This window comes from Theropithecus gelada, chromosome 2, assembly GCF_003255815.1.
Source record: "Theropithecus gelada isolate Dixy chromosome 2, Tgel_1.0, whole genome shotgun sequence".
Lineage (NCBI taxonomy): Eukaryota > Metazoa > Chordata > Mammalia > Primates > Cercopithecidae > Theropithecus > Theropithecus gelada.
The window spans coordinates 126,239,019-126,256,973 of NC_037669.1; the positions used below are offsets into that span (position 1 = coordinate 126,239,019).

The following is a 17,955-nucleotide window of genomic DNA, read 5'->3' on the forward strand; positions in this document are numbered from 1 at the left end:
TATTTCAGTACTTCTTTTTAGTTTCTCTAAAAATTTTTAAACAAAATTTCTTATCTTTATGGATAAGATAAGTTTCTTATCTTTATATAGTTACATAAGGACCCAAACATTGAAAAGCATTGAGAATGATTGACTTCACAAAGGTCTAGTATTTAGTGTCTTGATTTACTAGTATACAGTGACTGATTACTAGCATTCAGTAATCAATATTTGGTAATACTGTCATTTTTATATCAGTCAGTAAAAATCTGTACTTAATTTTATACACAATACTTCATAACCAGCTAAATCTATGTATTTCTTTAATATTTATACACTTTGTGCATAGCCACTCAAAAATGTTAAAATTTAGATTCTGAATAGATTAATACTCTTCTATGAAACTAATCACCACGTTATTTTTTGTTCAGAACTTGCATTTAATCGTTCAGAAATGGAATATTAAATAAAAGTCTAGAATCAAGTAATGTTAACTTGCTTAAATCTTTCCAGATTACTGATCCAAATAATAGAAGATATGAAGTCCCTCATCAGTACGTAAAAGAGTTTACTGGACCCACAGTTTCTGATACACTGTATGATGTGAATGTTACCGAAAACCCATTCAGCATCCAAGTTATTAGGAAAAGCAATGCTAAAATTTTGTAAGTATATTATTTTACAATTATATGAGTTTATTCTGTTATTATAGAATTGGAAAGTCTTAATTTCAAGACATTTTTGGTAGAAATAAATTTCCTCCCAAAAGAGGGTAAGTGGATAGGTTTATAAAGATTACAGTGATAAAAGAGTTTGGTTTCTTGTGGATGAAAGATGCTGGAGCATAAATCAGAATCTACAAATAAAGGTTGAACAAAGATGAAGGTGGAGAGCTTCACTAATGCAACTCTAGTCTTGCATATATTTGTACATACATAGAGTAGCTCTTGTGTCTTTCCCCCATATTTATCATAGTTTGTTGCCAATTTGTAGAATCAGACAGTTACTATTCAAAGATGAAAGAGGAGTTAGTTATCATATTAATATTAAAATAGTTTATATATATGTAGAATCCAATATAGACTGAACACCTTCATTATGATTGTATGAGGTGTGTAGGTGCAAGAGATTTAGTAATTTCCTATGAATGGTTTCAAGATAAATGCCCTTGTATCCCCAAGAATTGCTAATAAAGCAATTGTCAAGATTAAATCTCAGCAATTACTCTTACTAAATGTATTTTAGTACTTTTGTTAATGACTTTGTGTTAAATCATAAAAATATTAAATACCATGTGAAATAAGCCAGACACAGAAAGACAAATACTATATGATCTTCCTTATAAGTGAAATCTAAAACATGTTGAAATCATAGAAGCGGAAAGTAGAATTATGGTTTCCAGAGGCTGGGAGTGGAGGAGAATGGGAAAATGTTGATCAAATGATTAGACAGAAACAACATGTTTTTGAGACCAATCAACATGGTGACTATAGCTAATTATAAAATAATAATTTAATGTATGTTGCGAAAGTACTAAGAGACTACTATAAATTCTAAATGTTTGCAGTAAAAAGTATGTAGGGTGATGGATACGTTAATTAGTTTTATCATCAAATCATGTGTATCAAAACATCACATTGTATCCCATTAATACAGACCTCCCTCAGTATCCATGGAGACTGCTTTCAGGACAACCCCCGCTCCCCCACTGTGTATACCAAAATCCATGAATGCTCAAATTCCTTATATAAAATTGTGTAGTATTTGTATATAACCTACGCACATCCTCTTGTATACTTAAATCATTTCTAAATTACTTATGATAATGAATGCAATGTATATTATATGTAAATAATTGTTATACTAAATTGTTTAGTGAAGAATGATAATAAAAATATGTCTGTATGTATTTAGTATAGATACACCATTCTTTTTTTACCCCCCCCCTCAAATAATTTCCATCCCTGGTTGGTTGAATCCATGAATTCAGAACTCACAGATATGGAGGGCTGACTGTATATACAATAACTAATTGTCAATAAAAATAAAAGCATACAAATCTTACACGTCATTTAGCATTTCTTGTAGTACCTATTTCATCTGCATAAAACATAAAACTTTTTTAGGGGAAAAATGCTTTCAAACTTAATTTTTAAGGGTGGAAGCCAGTAAAATACTGTATTTTAAAATCTAGTACCCAGAGCAAGCAAAACTGGGTTTGAAACTTGGCTCTCCTGCCAACCAGTTTGTGGTCCCTAAAAACATCAACTAATTATCCCAGTTTGTGTCATCTGTGAAATGTGATTGATAATGGTACTTATGCTTTAAACTTGTGATGAAAAGTAAAGGAAGAAATGGATGTGAAAGATATTGGCAAAAATTGTGTCGATGCAGTGAACAAATTTTTTTTATGGGGTAATTTGTGTGTTTCTAAGAAGTGACCAAAGCTAACCACAGGTGTGTTTAAAATGAAATATTCTGGATAATGTTAACATAAACCTGTATCTGGTAGAACTATATATATATATTTATTTCTTTATTTCTTTATTTATATATGATTAATATATGATTATTTCTTTATTTCTTTTATGGTGATTATTTCTTTATTTCTTTTATATGATTATTTCTTTATTTCTTTTACGGTGCAGGTTTGACACCAGCATTGGTCCCTTAGTGTACTCTGACCAGTACTTACAGATCTCAACCCGTCTTCCAAGTGATTACATTTATGGTATTGGGGAACAGGTTCATAAGAGATTTCGTCATGATTTATCCTGGAAAACATGGCCAATTTTTACTCGAGATCAACTTCCCGGTGATGTAAGAAACTATTTTTCTTGTTATAAATATAATCATTATAGTGCAGCAGATGATAATCTTAGCATATTTGAAAACATCGTTTATTTTAACTGATCAACTAAACTATTTGAATGTCACTGATACCAATACAAAAGCTTGCTGTTGTATTGTTTAGCTTGAGAGTGACAATTGATAGGTTTTAAATGGACTCAGTGACTAACAGATTTTGTGAAGCTTTTCACGGGATTTGCAGTTTATAAATGGTTTATTTTTACTTTCATGATCATATTTTATTATTCCTTTTCAAATCACCCTTGTACTTATATCCATCAATGGCTAGCCATTGCACTAGAATAATTCTGTTTTACATGTCTTCATACAATATAATGTCTGCCTAGCTACCAGATACTATCTCGTGCATCTCTGTCCTTCTTATTGTTCTATAATATATGATCATTTTCCATAACTTCACATCTTTGCACAGTTTGTTTTTTTTCTGATAAGTACAGAAACCTGATGTTCTTCATCACTCATATTATATCATTCAGCTCTCAACCAAAATTTGATCTTGTAAGAACTTCTCCCAAACTCTCCAATAAGAACTTAGTCTTTATCTTTATACTTGACTTAGTATAATAATCATATTAGTGTGTTACTCCTGTATATGTTTGTTTCTATGTTTTTTGCTCAAAAATGTGAGATTTTTGAGAGCAAACATCATACCTTTAAAAAATATTTTTGATTCATGATTGACTTTGGTCAAATGTTTGTCAGTTATTTCTTTTTAATTGGCAATGCTGTTTCTATATCAAAAATAAACCAGTGAGTAGTTGTTTTAAAGAGTTCATTTGGTACAGAATTTCTAATGAATTTTACTAATTTCTGTTTACAGCAGAGTGAGATTAATTAATTAACACCAGAGAGAGAATGTCAGAGCTGATTTCCATACATTCTTTCCTTTAAAAGTCCATATCCACTTAGTCAGGAAGTCTTTTTCCTTTCACCATATCAGTGTATTTCCAGTTTGTCTCTATTATGTAAGCTCCTCATCAGCTCTCAAGAAACAGACTACTAAATTTTTATGAGGGTACATATCATTTTGGAAGCTCCTGCAGTACCTTGGGCGTACATGAGGCCTAATTGATAAACATGCCATTACCTTATCATGACTAAGTTATTATTTTAATTTTTTATTTTATTTATTTTTGAGATGGAGTCTAGCTCTGTCACCTAGGCTGGAACGCAGTGGCATGATCTGGACTCACTGCAACCTCTGCCTCTTGGGTTCAAGCGATTCTTCCGCTTGAGCCTCCCAAGTAGCTGGGATTACAGGTGCATGTCACCGCGCCTAGCTAATTTTTCGTATTTTTAGTAGAGGCAACATTTCACCAGTTAGCCGGGATGGTCTTGATCTCCTGACCTCGTGATCCTCCCACCTGGGCATACGCTATTAAAACTAATGTAATTATAATAAAACAGGACAGTTAAGTAGTATATTAATAGTATATGTTATATATTTTATACATTACTATATTAATAATGTTAAAAAGTTTGAAGTTTTGTTTTACCTATAATGTTTCATTGGTATGTATAGTGAAGACAATTAGTATAGAAACATGGGAAATAAATTATAGTAACAAATTAATTCATGAAGAGCATATAAAATATATAATCTTTTTGTTTTAAATATATTTGAAAATTTTATTTTCACATTCTTGCCTTATAGAATAATAATAATTTATATGGCCATCAAACATTCTTTATGTGTATTGAAGATACATCTGGAAAGTCATTTGGTGTTTTCTTAATGAATAGCAATGCAATGGGTAAGAATAATTTATTTGATAATATATTTATAGATTTCACTTGAAATGTTTTAAATGCTCTCTTTATTTCAATCATGCATATTGTATGTCAGAGCAAACTCTATTATAGTTAATATTAACGTATGAAATTGTTATAAGTAGATTTTGAAATTAAAGAGAAAATCAATTTTTGCATGCCCATCTATTATGGGGAGAGTATGCTATGTTGTGGCATTCAGGCACTTTATTTTCCTTTCAGAGGAGTACCGAAACACATCCATGTCAATGGGTATTTTCATTCCCTCAATCTCATTTGTCTAGATAAGTAAACATACCACTACAAATGAAAATAAAAAAGATGTCCATGGAAATAGAAGAGTAAATTTTTTAGTTCATCATGATTCATATAATGTAGTATTTTAGTTTTTAATATTATGAGTATAATATCTCTTTAATAGGTGAATTGATGATAACAAAAAATTGAAGAAATTAATCACATTTCAGCAAGATCAGTTTATTACATGGTTATCCAGTCAGTTACTGTGTCTTATATTTAGAAAAGTTAAATTAAAACTTTTGACACTTTGTCCTTTAGAAGTTAATATGTGATAATATGACCTTTCAGAGAATCTTCAATTTAAATGACTAATTAAAAACGCAGTTTTAGAGAAACATCTTTTGGTGTCAGAGAATTAATCCTTTGCAACTAACCCTTTGCAACGCAATATCCAGGGGGAGCTTTTGCCACCATCTGTGAAAGAAAATAGCTGGGACATTTTATTATAAGCCTCAGACATGTTGGCGTTTCACTTTTTCCCTATGTTATTTCTGCATTCAATATTTCATTATTTCTTAATTATTTCAAAATATTGTAAAATAATGTAGTTAATACAAATTAATTTAAATGGAATTTGAAATTCATTACTATAAGCCCTTTCACAATTTACATATAAGTTTCCCAATTTTATTTTGTAGAGATTTTTATCCAGCCTACTCCAATAGTAACATATAGAGTTACTGGTGGCATTCTGGATTTTTACATCTTTCTAGGAGATACACCGGAACAAGTAGTTCAACAGTATCAACAGGTGTGTTTCAGGTCTATTTTATAAAATTTTTTCTGCATACTTTTATTTCATCTAATATGACCACATATTTAGATGACTTTATTTTACATATTAGGGGCCTCTTAGCTAAATGTTTTTGAAAATCTTAACATATTTAAGATGCAGCTGGGTGGTTTTTGCTTTTCCCAATGAACTCTATATGTACTCAAGTTTCTATGTTTCTGAATTCAAAATTTCTTACTTCTAGGCAGCTGAGTTCAAGAATTGGATTTCATTGAGATTTTGAATATTAAATATTTACTTATTCATGACTTTATATGATGGAGTAAAGCAAAAGGAACGATCTTATTTAACACTGAGAATAGGCAATAAATGTAGAGGTCATATATCCTTTTGGTCAAAATCCTAGAGGTAACTGAGTTGTGGGAAAACCGATGAATTTAGAAATTCCTATTTCTGTAGTGGCCCAAGCAAGTTCAGTGCAAGAGAATATCAGTGTCACACTACAACGGATGATATAATTTTGCACATGGAAATTTGGATATAACTGGTGTTATTTTTTTCCACTAAAAACTGAGTACTATGTTATATGTGATGCATAATCATACTTAACATAAAAATTTTTCTTTGGTTTAGGCATATATATATATATATATATATATATATATGTATAGGATCCATGATTTCTAGGTAACAATCAAGAAATTACTCATGTTGGGTTATTGTTTTCTATTCAAATGAAATAATAATAAATTCATAGTAGGTAAACTCCAGGAAAATTGACTCCTATCGTGGGGCCTTCAGAGGGTTGAGTTTGAAACCTAGTCTGAAACTGTACATCTCAAGTTACTGTCTAAGCAACTCTTATTTATATATTAAGTAACATCTTGTATACCAGAGCTCAATATGGGCTTTAGAGAGCTGGGGAATCCAGGACCTATACTGAAGATGATTCTAAAACTTGCACGTAATTTCTCTCTTCTAACTGTTGATATATATGATTCCTGGTGTTATAATGGAAAAGAAAATTATTTTCATTGGTATAAGATTTAAAGATTATGCCTATTTTAAAAATCTTATTTTCTTGATATACCTTTTAACATAAAATTCCCATTTGCAAAAATGATCTCAAAGGATGATTACTATAAAAAACTTTTAAAATTAGGATCCAAAAATCTGAAATGAGAGTAGCTAGGGTTTTTTGCTGTTTAATCATTTACAATGTGTAATCATTCCCAAATTTATGTTTATAAATGTAAAATTTAGAAAAGAAACACACAACATTTACAGTCTCTCTAATATAAAATCATAATTACAGTTCTAGGCTGGTCTACCTATAGACTTCGTGTGTGGTTATCACATGAACAAGAGGGAGAAACACTACTCTTTGACATTTCAACTGTCAAACATCAGTTGGCATAGCTATCTCCCACATGTTGAGTAAAGTCGGCAGAATGTCAAACTATTTCAAAAAAAGTATTGTTACATATATGCTGATTCTTCACATATATATGATAAGAAATTTATGTCAGCATATATGTTGATTCTTCACACATATATAAGAAGAAATTTCAATAACATATCTAAATCCTTAATTTTATGGGACATATGGTGTTTAGGAGTATGGTATAAAAAATACTAATTCTTGAAAGCTTTATTCGATATAAGGTTTATCTGATACCAAGTTTGAAATAGGTTTAGTATTTCATTTGAATAGAAAACAATAACCCAACATGAGTAATTTCTTGATTGTTACCTAGAAATCATGGATCCTATACATATATATATATATACATATATATATGCCTAAACCAAAGAAAAATTTTTATGTCAAGTATGATTATGCATCACATATAACCTAATACTCAGTTTTTAGTGGAAAAAAATAACACCAGTTACATCCAAATTTCCATGTGCAAAATTATATCATCCGTTGTAGTGTGACACTGATATTCTCTTGCACTGAACTTGCTTGGGCCACTACAGAAATAGGAAGAGATGGCAATCCATTTGCCCCCAGGAGGAAGAAATGAAGCTGAGGCACTGCATGTGAATAAGAAAGAGTCTATGCAATAACTGGGTGGGAGGACTGCAGAACATATATTTTATTAACACTTTTGCAAACCAGGAGATAGATAAGTGCCAAAATGTAGGGAAACAGAAATTCTGTACTTTCAAACATTTTTTCTGTTTTTCTTATATGGTGACTTGTAATAGAAAATAGGATGGTGGTGGAAAATTTCCCCTTTTATCATCATTTATTTGTTGTTTTTATTGTATTCTCTTATTTAACTTTCTGCAATACATGAAACATATCTCGGCAAATGCTCCTTTTTGGTATGCTGCACTTTCTAATGTTTAAGCACAAACTAAAACATGAAGTATAAGACATAAACTTGTTAAAAATTTCATAACACATTCAAATAGAATAGGAAATTGTTTAGAATCCAGGTAACACTAATTGTTTGTTTAAATTATATAAACTTAAATGAATATTAGAGATATAAGACAATAAAAGGCACATTAACCTTGGTTATTAATGCTAACTATATTTTTTTCTACTCAAACTAATTATATTCTCATTTACTTTAAGCTTGTTGGACTACCAGCAATGCCAGCATATTGGAGTCTTGGATTCCAACTAAGTCGCTGGAATTATAAATCACTAGATGTAGTGAAAGAAGTGGTAAGGAGAAACCGAGAAGCTGGCATACCATTTGTAAGTAGAATGACGGGTTCGTGGGAATATATAACTTGAGTTAAATATTGTCACATAATAATACCTATAGGAAATTGTCACGAATATCTACTATATACATTATATAATATAATTACAAGGCTACCTTTTAACTGTAAAGTATATTTTATCTCATATGTAATGCCCTTGCTTCCTGAAAGTACAAATATATGCTTTTGAAGAACCGATTGTTAGTTATACTAGAACAGAATACATATTCCACTGTAAACAAAACCATTTTTAGTTTTAAAAATAAAACTTAATTTTAGAATCTATATATTTTCAAAAATGCTGAAATGTGTAAGTTTTTGATTTTTGTGCATTGAAATCTACGTATATAAAAACAATGCATATCTAGTCATTATCACTGAAAAATATGAATAATCACTTAATGCTTTTGTACTTAATAATTAGAAAAACCAGTTTTACAAACAATACAATTGCTTCTTTAGTGAAATGCAAACGATGGATGTTCATTTATTTTTTAAAGATTATGTTTATAATACACATTCATTGGAGTTAAAGATTGACCTGACTGAGAGCTCTTTCAGTACTATGTATTGAAATACAATCTTCTAACTTTCAGGATACACAGGTCACTGATATTGACTACATGGAAGACAAGAAAGACTTTACTTATGATCAAGTTGCATTTAACGGACTCCCTCAATTTGTGCAAGATTTGCATAACTATGGGCAGAAATATGTCATCATCTTGGTAATAATCAATTATACATTAATACATTTTTAGTGTCTACACATCTGTAAGTTAACAGATTTTTGCATAGTTTCTTCTTTCTATTATTAGGATCCTGCAATTTCCATAGGTCGACGTGCCGATGGAACAACATATGCATCCTATGAGAGGGGAAACGCACAACATGTGTGGATAAATGAGTCAGATGGAAGTACACCAATTATTGGAGAGGTAAAATATATTTATTAAAATTGTGTCACTCAAATTTTCTTCTCTGAAACGATGAAGTTTCTGTGGACGTGCGTGTGTGTGTGTGTGTGTGTGTGTGTATATCTGCTTTCAAGTCTGAATTTTGTATTTTAATTGTGGAGGAAAACATTAGACAAAGAAAATAATCAAAGAATTTATAAAACAGTTCTTATAAGAAGTCATGTAAAATGTAAAGATATACCAGATAAATTTCTCCATGGCTTGATCTTAGTAGATTGTATGTGTTTAGGAATTTATGCATTTCTTCTAGGTTTTCCAATTTATTGACATATAGCTTCTCATAGTAGCCTCTAAAAATTACTTGCATTTCTGTGTTATCTGTTGTAATGTGTCCTTTTCAATCACTGATTTTATTTATTTGGGCCTTGCTTTTTTTGTTAGTCTAGCTAAAGGTTATTTGATTTTGTTTATATTTTCAAAAAAACAACTTTTCATTTTGTTCCTCTTTTATACTTTTTTTTTTTTTTTCAGTTTCATGTATTACTTCTCCGATCATTATTTTTTCTTTTCTTCTACTAATTTTGGGTTAGGTTTGCTCTTGATTTTCTAGTTCTTTAAGACGCATGATTAGGTTGTTTATTTAAAGTTTTTCAACTTTTTTAATGTAGGTACTTACTGCTATAATTTTTCCCCTTAGCATTGCTTTCATTTTATCCCATATATTTAGTACGTTGTGTTTCCATTATCAGCTGTTTTAAGACATTTGTAAAATTTTTTCCTAAATTTATTCATTGACCCAATGTTTATTCAGGAGCATATTGTTTAATTTTCATGTCTTTATGTAGCTTCCAAAGTTATTCTTGTTATTTATTTCTAATTTTATTCCATTGTGGTGGAAGAAAATACTTGATATGATTTCAATTAAAATATTTTAAGTCTTGTTTTTGACCTGACATATGGTCTACCCTTGAGAATAATTCCTGTGCTTAAGAGAAGAATGTCTGTAGCCATTGGATACAATATTCTGTAAAAATCTATCAGGTCCATTTAATTTATAATAAAGATTAAAGACAATGTTTCTTTGTTAGTTTTCTGTCTGTCTGGATGATCTGTACAATGTTGAAAACGGGGTGTCAAAGTCTCCAGCCCTATTACATTGAGTTCTATTGATCTATTTAGTTATTTGTTTTATACATCTGGGTGCTCCAGTGTTTGATGCATATATATATATGCACATATATATGTGTGCTATATGTGTGATATATATACATTCATTGCTGAATTGATCCTGTTATTATATAATTATGCTCTTTTTCTCTTAATTTTTTGTCTGAAAATCTATTTTGTCTGATATCAGTATAGCTATTCATGCTCTTTTATGGTTTCATTTGCATGGAATATCTCTTTTCATTTCTTTATTTTCAGTCTGTGCATCTTTATAGGTGAAGTGTGTTTATTGTGAGCAATAGATCATTAGATCTTGTTTTCTAATCCATTCAGCTGTTCTATATCTTTTTATTGGAGATTTAGTTCATTAACATTCATCGTTATCATTGATAAGTAAAGGCTTACTCCTGCTATTTTTACATGTTTTATGGTTGTCTCTATCTTCTTTCCTTTCTTCTGTCTTCCTTTTAGTGAAGGCAATTTTATTAGGTGGTGTGTTTTAATTTCTTACTTTCTATTTTCTGTGTATATGTTGTAGTTATTTTGATTTGAAGTTACCAGGATGCTTGCAAATAGTATCTTACAACTCACTATTTTAAGCTGATGACAACTTAACACTGATTGCATAAACAAACTTACAAGCAGAGAGAAAACTAATAAAATCTCTACACTTTAACTTCATCCTCCTCCTTTTTAAACTTTCAGTTTCCATTTATATTTTATTATACAGTCTGTCTTGAAAGGTTGTAGTTATTTTTTATAAATATGACTTTTAATCTTTTTATTCAAAATACAAGTAGTTTACATACCACAAATGTATTGTTTTAATATTCTGTGTTTTCTGTGTACTTACTATTCCCAGACAGTTTTGTATCATAATTTCTTTTTTTAATCCTTAACATCTGTTTTTGTTTGTTTGTTTGTTTGTTTGTTTGTTTCCATTCTCCTGGCTCAGCCTCCAGAGTAGCTGGGACTACAGGTGCCCGCCACCACATCCGGCTAATTTTTTTTTTTTTTTTTTTTTTAATTTTTAGCAGAGATGGGGTTTCACTGTGTTAGCCAGGATGGTCTGGATCTCCTGACCTCGTGATCCGCCCGCCTTGGCCTCCCAAAATGCTAGGATTACAGGCATGAGCCACTATGCCCGGCCTTAACATTCTTTTCTTTCAGACTAAAAGAATTCTCTTGAGCATATCTTATAGGATTTGTCTTGTGTTGATGAAATCCCTCAGCTTTTGCTTGAGAAAGGCTACATTTCTTTTCCATGTTTGAAGGATATTTTCACTGGATATTTTAAAAATATATATACTTTGCTAAATATATATATATTTTTTTCCTACAGCATTTTAAATATGTCATGCAACTCTCTCTCCTGGCCTGTAAAGTTACACCGAAAAGTCTGCTGCCAGATATATTGGAGCTCCTTTGTAGGTTATTTGTCTCCTTTATCCTGCTGCTTTTTGCATTCTTTCTTTATCCTTGACCGTTGGGAATTTAATTATCAAATGTCTCGAGGTAGTCTCTTTTGGGTTAAATCTTCTTGGTGTTCTGTATCTTTCTGTAAGTTTGGGATTTTCCTATCATTTTCGCTTTTAATATACTTTCTACCTCTCTCTCTCTCTACTTCCTCTTTAAGGCCAATAACTCAGATTTGCACTCTTGAGAATATTTTCTACATCTTGTAGCCATGTTTCATTTTTCTTTATTCTTTTGCTCTTTTGTCTCCTCTGACTGTGTATTTTCAAATAGCTTGTCTTCGAGCTCACTTATTCTTTCTTCTGCTTGATCAATTCTACTACTAAAAGACTGATGCATTCTTCAGTATGTCCATTGCAATTTTCAGCTCGAGTTTCTGCTTGATTCTTTTAAATTATTTTAATCTTTTCAATCTTTTCATCAAATTTATCTGATAGAACCCTGAACTCCTCCATGTTATCCTGGATTTCGCTGAATTTCCCCAAAACAGCATTTTAAATTTTCTGTCTGAAAGTTGACATATCTCTGTCTCTCCAGGATTGGTCTCTGGTACCTTATTTAGTTCATTTTGTGAGTTCATGTTTTCCTGGATGGTCTTTATGCTTGTGGATGTTTGTCATTGTCTGGGCATTGAAGAGTTAGGTATTTATTGTAGTCTTCAGAGTGTAGGCTTGTTTTTGCCCATCCTTATTGATAGGCTTTCCAGGTATTCTAAGGGACTTGGGTTTTGTGATCTAAGTCTTTGTTAACTGCAGCTGTATCTGCTTTAGGAGACACCTAAAGCCCAATAATGCCATGACTCTTGCAGACTCATAGTCTATGGCTAGGGCTGTTCTAAATGCGCCATCTATGGGTGTCAGCTGATTTCTGCCCCTTCGTACTTTCCGCTGTGGCAGGCCAACACTGAGTTCCAATGCAAAAGAGCACAATCACTTTGCTGTCCCTTCCCAATGTGCACAGATTCTCCCTCCATGCACCATGGACACTGTTGGGGAATGTGAGAGGGGTGGTGCATGCATTCCAAGACTCTCTTTCCTACCCTCTTCAATGAGTCTTCCCTTGATATGATGCTAAAATCAGGTACTGTGATCACTCATGTGAATTTGGTTCTTAAGAAGGTGCTTTGTCGTGTGTGGGAGTAGTTGTTCAATTTGGTGCTTCTGCAGGGGAACGGTCATTGGAGGCTTCTTTTCAGCCATCTTTTTCTGTCTCTCTGCTGTAAGCTTCATTCTTATCACATTCATCCAACTTAAAGTTTCTGGTGAAAGTCTTTTAAATAATTATGAACTCCTTCTGCAAAAAAAGAAAACTCACGCAGTTTCTTACCCTTAATTGATATTTCACAGAATACATGTTAATACCAGCTTTGTTCCTTATGGACAGATCAGACAGCCAATTTGAAATATTTGGATACAAAACAATATAATTTATCTCAATTTATTTGAAATTAAATTCTGCTTGCCTAATGTTATTATTGTAAGTAATAAGTAAAATAATATAAAATAATTTCAAGAAGCATAAATCAGAAAAAGACAGCATAATACACACAGTGTTTAACAGCATGGACTCAGATGTAAGAGTGTTTGGGCTTAAATTGCTGCTATACCTGTTATTAGTGGTTTGACTTTGAACAACTTACTTAACTTCTCTGCATTACTTCTGTAATCTGCAAAATGACTTTAATTATAGTACCTACCTCATCTGTAAGTGGTGATAAAAATAGTACCTGCTTTCAAAAATTCTAATGAAGATTATGTATTAGTAATTACGAGAGTACTTGAAATAGTGCCCAGTATGTATCATATTCATGTTTATTCATAAAAAATAAACATAAAGACACTTAAAAAAATTCTTGGAGGCATATGCCTTTGGAAATAAGCTAATGTGCTTTATTTTATGGGATATAAAATATATTATATAGAATATTTATTGTGTATTTATTAAGCTATCCTACAAGGATGCTCAAAAACAAATTTACAGTTAAAATAGCAGCCTTATGCCATGTTCTGATAATTTTTTCTTCCTAAATGCTTCATATTTCACTTTCTTTTTACTGCTCTTCTTTAAATGCGTTTTAAATAGTCATGATATTCTTGTAAATTTAGATAATGTATGAGTCATATATACCGAAAGAAGTAGAATAACTTTAATTTTTTACTATTCTCAAATTCTTTACTTTGAAATTCCATTGATTTATTGTTCTCTTTTTTTATGTATATATGTGAATGATCTATTCTTCTAGGTATGGCCAGGATTAACAGTATACCCTGATTTCACTAATCCAAACTGCATTGATTGGTGGGCAAATGAATGCAGTATTTTCCATCAAGAAGTGCAATATGATGGACTTTGGATTGTAAGTAGCTATTTTAAACCAACAATTTTGGTCAATAACTGTAGAATTATTTATCTGTAAAAATTACTAAGTCAGCAAAATATATTTTTTCTGATGTATTCAACATGAAATTTAAAGCTACTATAATGTTTTTTCCTAGAATATATAGGTATACCCATCATGTGCATAAGTAAGAAAAAAATGCCAATTAAGGTTTTTCTTTTTTAGCAATACACTTTATAGAATACATTTTACTTCTGTATCCAAGGTTTTTTTCCTTTATGTGTAATAATTTACCCAAAAATTAGTTAATAAGATTTGGTGATAAACCTGTTGCTTATCAATTAGCAAAAAATTTATTAAAGTTTTTAACAGTCAAGCAACAGCAGCAATATGATCTGAATAAGCCCCTGTCCTTTAGAGACTTCTCTTTAGTAAGCTATGGAACAGAACAAATAAAAATTGGCAATAGGTTAAGTATTACTGTATTTAAAAAAAGCAACAAAGAGAATCCTAGTTTGCTCATAAACTTATTAAAGAAAAATACAGTCATGCATGGTGGCTCATGCATGTAATCCCAGCACTTTGGGAGGCTGAAGTGGGCATTTGAGGTCAGGAGTTCGAGACCAACCTGACCAACATGGTGAAACCCCGTCTTTACTAAAAATACAAAAATTAACCGGGCTTGGGGGCACATGCTTGTAATCCCAGCTACACTGGAGACTGAGGCAGAAGGATCGCTTGAACTCGGGAGGTGGAGGTTGCAGTGATCCGAGATGGTGCCACTGCATTCCACCCTGGGCAACAAGAGTAAAACTCTGTCTCAAAAAAGAAAAAAAAAAATACAAGTGTTTAAGAGTTTCTTTAATGAAGCTGTATATCTGTAGTTATTGAAGGCCTGCTGCTAGGCATGGAAACTAAATTACAACTGAGTATAATTTTGAAAAAATACATAATGGACACACTAGTGATGGCTATATTTTCTTTGGTGTTTTAGGTTCACATCATCTCTATTTTCCTTAGGTGCTCATTATTGATTCAGTCGTTATTCTAATTATTCCCTTATTTATTAAATCAATCAATCATTTAGTTAGCAAGTATTTATTTTGCACCATATGTCTGTCAGACATGTTGTTGGGACTACAAAGATGGAAAAATTATGTTTTCTGCTGACAATATGGATTTGGGTAAAGGGTTAGCATAATTTTCAGAACTCCTATGATGACAGTAACAAATAGAAGATGAAAAGGCTTCAGTTATTTAACATAAAATCACTGATATCACACCACTAATAACCAGCAATTGGTAGAAATAAAAAAAAATACTGTTATCTTGAGCTTTATTTTAAGTTCTAGTTCTTGTATTATTTAACTGATACTGAAAGTTTCTTAAGTCTTTTATTTTTTTCCTAGTTAGGAGCCACTTTGATTACAGCAAAGTTACAAGTATAAATAATACTGTAGGAATAGTGAGACAGAGCCTGATTGTGTTATAGAAAGACAGAATATTGCATTTCTTGCATTCATTGAAAACTGAAATTCCTGATTGACCTCCAAAGTGTGGGAGAGAAGGTTATCTGAGAAAGGCAGAGTATTTCCAACACTGATACAGAAGCATTGTAACTAAGCCTTAAACACACAAACAAAAAAACACAACATAAAAAGCAGTGCAAGTTCAAAGATCAATGAACTTCAGTGAACTAATACATATCATGGATAAACAGTGGATATTTTACTTCTAGCTATTAGTTAAATACTTGCCATATCACACTGCTAAGCAGTTTATCTAATTATTTCACTTTCTTTGGATTATTGTTTCTGATCCAGCTAAAACAAGTTGTTATTCAACTGATAAAGTTTTAGATTTATGTCAAGTATAAAAATAGTTTTATAATTTACTAGATTTGTAGTTTAGTTCCATGCTAATATTTGTGAATTTTAAGTTTAAATATTAAAATCACTTTGGGAAATGATGTGAGCTTCATTGTCATTGAAATATTGTTTTTGTGTATAAAATATAATAAATTTGAATTCTCTTTTTTATGAGAGATAATTCCCTAATAGTTGAGAAACAAAAGCCTACTGTACTTAGTATACTTAAGGCCAAAGCTATGATTTCAAAACAAAAGTGTCAGTCAATATTTTAAAAATTAAAATATCATTTCCATTTTTTGAATACATATGCATGTTTTGATATCATGTTGTTATTTTGGTTCTACTCTTAAAAATCTAATAAGAAAAATTATTCAATGAAAAAACTGAATAATTTAATGCATAGTATTTGGAAACATAAATTTTATTAAGAAGATGTGTCCAAATAATTTTATATATCCAAATAGCTAGAAGTGTATTTGGTTATATTCTTTCTACATTTCATGTAATTCTTATGAAAATGAAATTCTTTTACAATTTTTTTTTAAAAAAACAGGGCTATATTTATCTAGATTTAGTTTAAATGTGAGTATAAAATGCCATCAGAATACTATCACAATTTTCAAGCAATTTTAAAGAAGCTTGAGGTACATTCTCAGAAACAAAGTTGACAATTTTTTTTTTCTTTTTTTTTTTTTTTGAGACTCAGTCTTGCTCTGTCACCCAGGCTGTAGTACAGTGGCACTATCTTGGCTCACTACAACATCCATCCCCTAGGTTCAAAAGATTCTCCCTGCCTCAGCCTCCCGAGGAGCTGGGATTACAGGTGCACTTCACCACGCCCGGCTAATTTTTGTATTTTTAGTAGAGACAAGGTTTTACCATGTTGGCCAGGCTGGTAGGTAACGCCTCAGCCTCAAAAAATAGTTTTTAATAGACTTAACATGATTTGAATGACACCTACATAACTTTAGATGTGCTTATTACTATCAGTCTACTGAGGCTTTTGCCTCATGACTACAATGTTCCAAATCTACTTGTTGTAATATTAAAAATGTTAATTTAATGCACTGGTATCTAATATTAAATAACTATATTTTCACTTAAATCATTTGGATATGTTAGAGAATTAAAGTGCTTTTATAATTTTCAAAATGCCACTTAAAAATACACTACAATAGATAAATTCTTTTAAATATGTGTAGTAAGTTTAATTTAATACAGTCTTGCTATATAAACATACTTTAGACATATTTAAGGAAGGTTACTAAAATATTAAATGGCATGTTTTATGTAAAATATGGTTAAAATTATGAAAAATGTTATTTTTTTTGACTCAGCAGGCTAAAAATGTATATTATTGGTTCAAAAAACTATTTTCCCTTTTATTGTGAGTTGGCAAAATAATCACATTCTGATTCAATCATGTAAAAATGGTCGTAAAATAAAACTTTTAAATATTTTTGTCAATTATTTTCAGTAAAACCAATTAATTTTTTTTCTAAAAAAATTTGTTCATCCTTAAATTACATAATAATGTTTACTTTCAGTGATGAAAGATTTTGTGAAATTTACGGCAAATTTACACATATGTAGCTCAAATAGAAATGATATTAATATCATAGTTGAGTGTTTTGCCCTTGTAATTCCTCAACTATATGATATACCCGGATGTTAAAATTGTTTAGAAAAAGACTCTTAAAATTTAAAATAATGCAGCTCACTATTCCCAAATTATACATTTCAGCAGCAGTTTTTTAAAACTTGAATTTTATTGATGGAATCATGAAGAAAAATGTAGTTTACCTACAT

The 17,955-nt window shown here is 30.9% G+C and overlaps 1 protein-coding gene across 1 annotated transcript in view; it reads left to right on the forward strand.

Moving 5' to 3' along the window:
- The window catches only part of SI (sucrase-isomaltase), a 102,485-nt gene that overhangs the window by 10,553 nt on the left and 73,977 nt on the right, over positions 1-17,955 (forward strand). The window contains exons 6-13 of the mRNA XM_025376269.1: positions 493-644; positions 2,628-2,799; positions 4,505-4,604; positions 5,559-5,671; positions 8,244-8,369; positions 8,974-9,105; positions 9,196-9,315; positions 14,180-14,293. Coding sequence (XP_025232054.1) covers positions 493-644; positions 2,628-2,799; positions 4,505-4,604; positions 5,559-5,671; positions 8,244-8,369; positions 8,974-9,105; positions 9,196-9,315; positions 14,180-14,293 — 1,029 coding nt within the window. The remainder of the gene's footprint in view (positions 1-492; positions 645-2,627; positions 2,800-4,504; positions 4,605-5,558; positions 5,672-8,243; positions 8,370-8,973; positions 9,106-9,195; positions 9,316-14,179; positions 14,294-17,955) is intronic.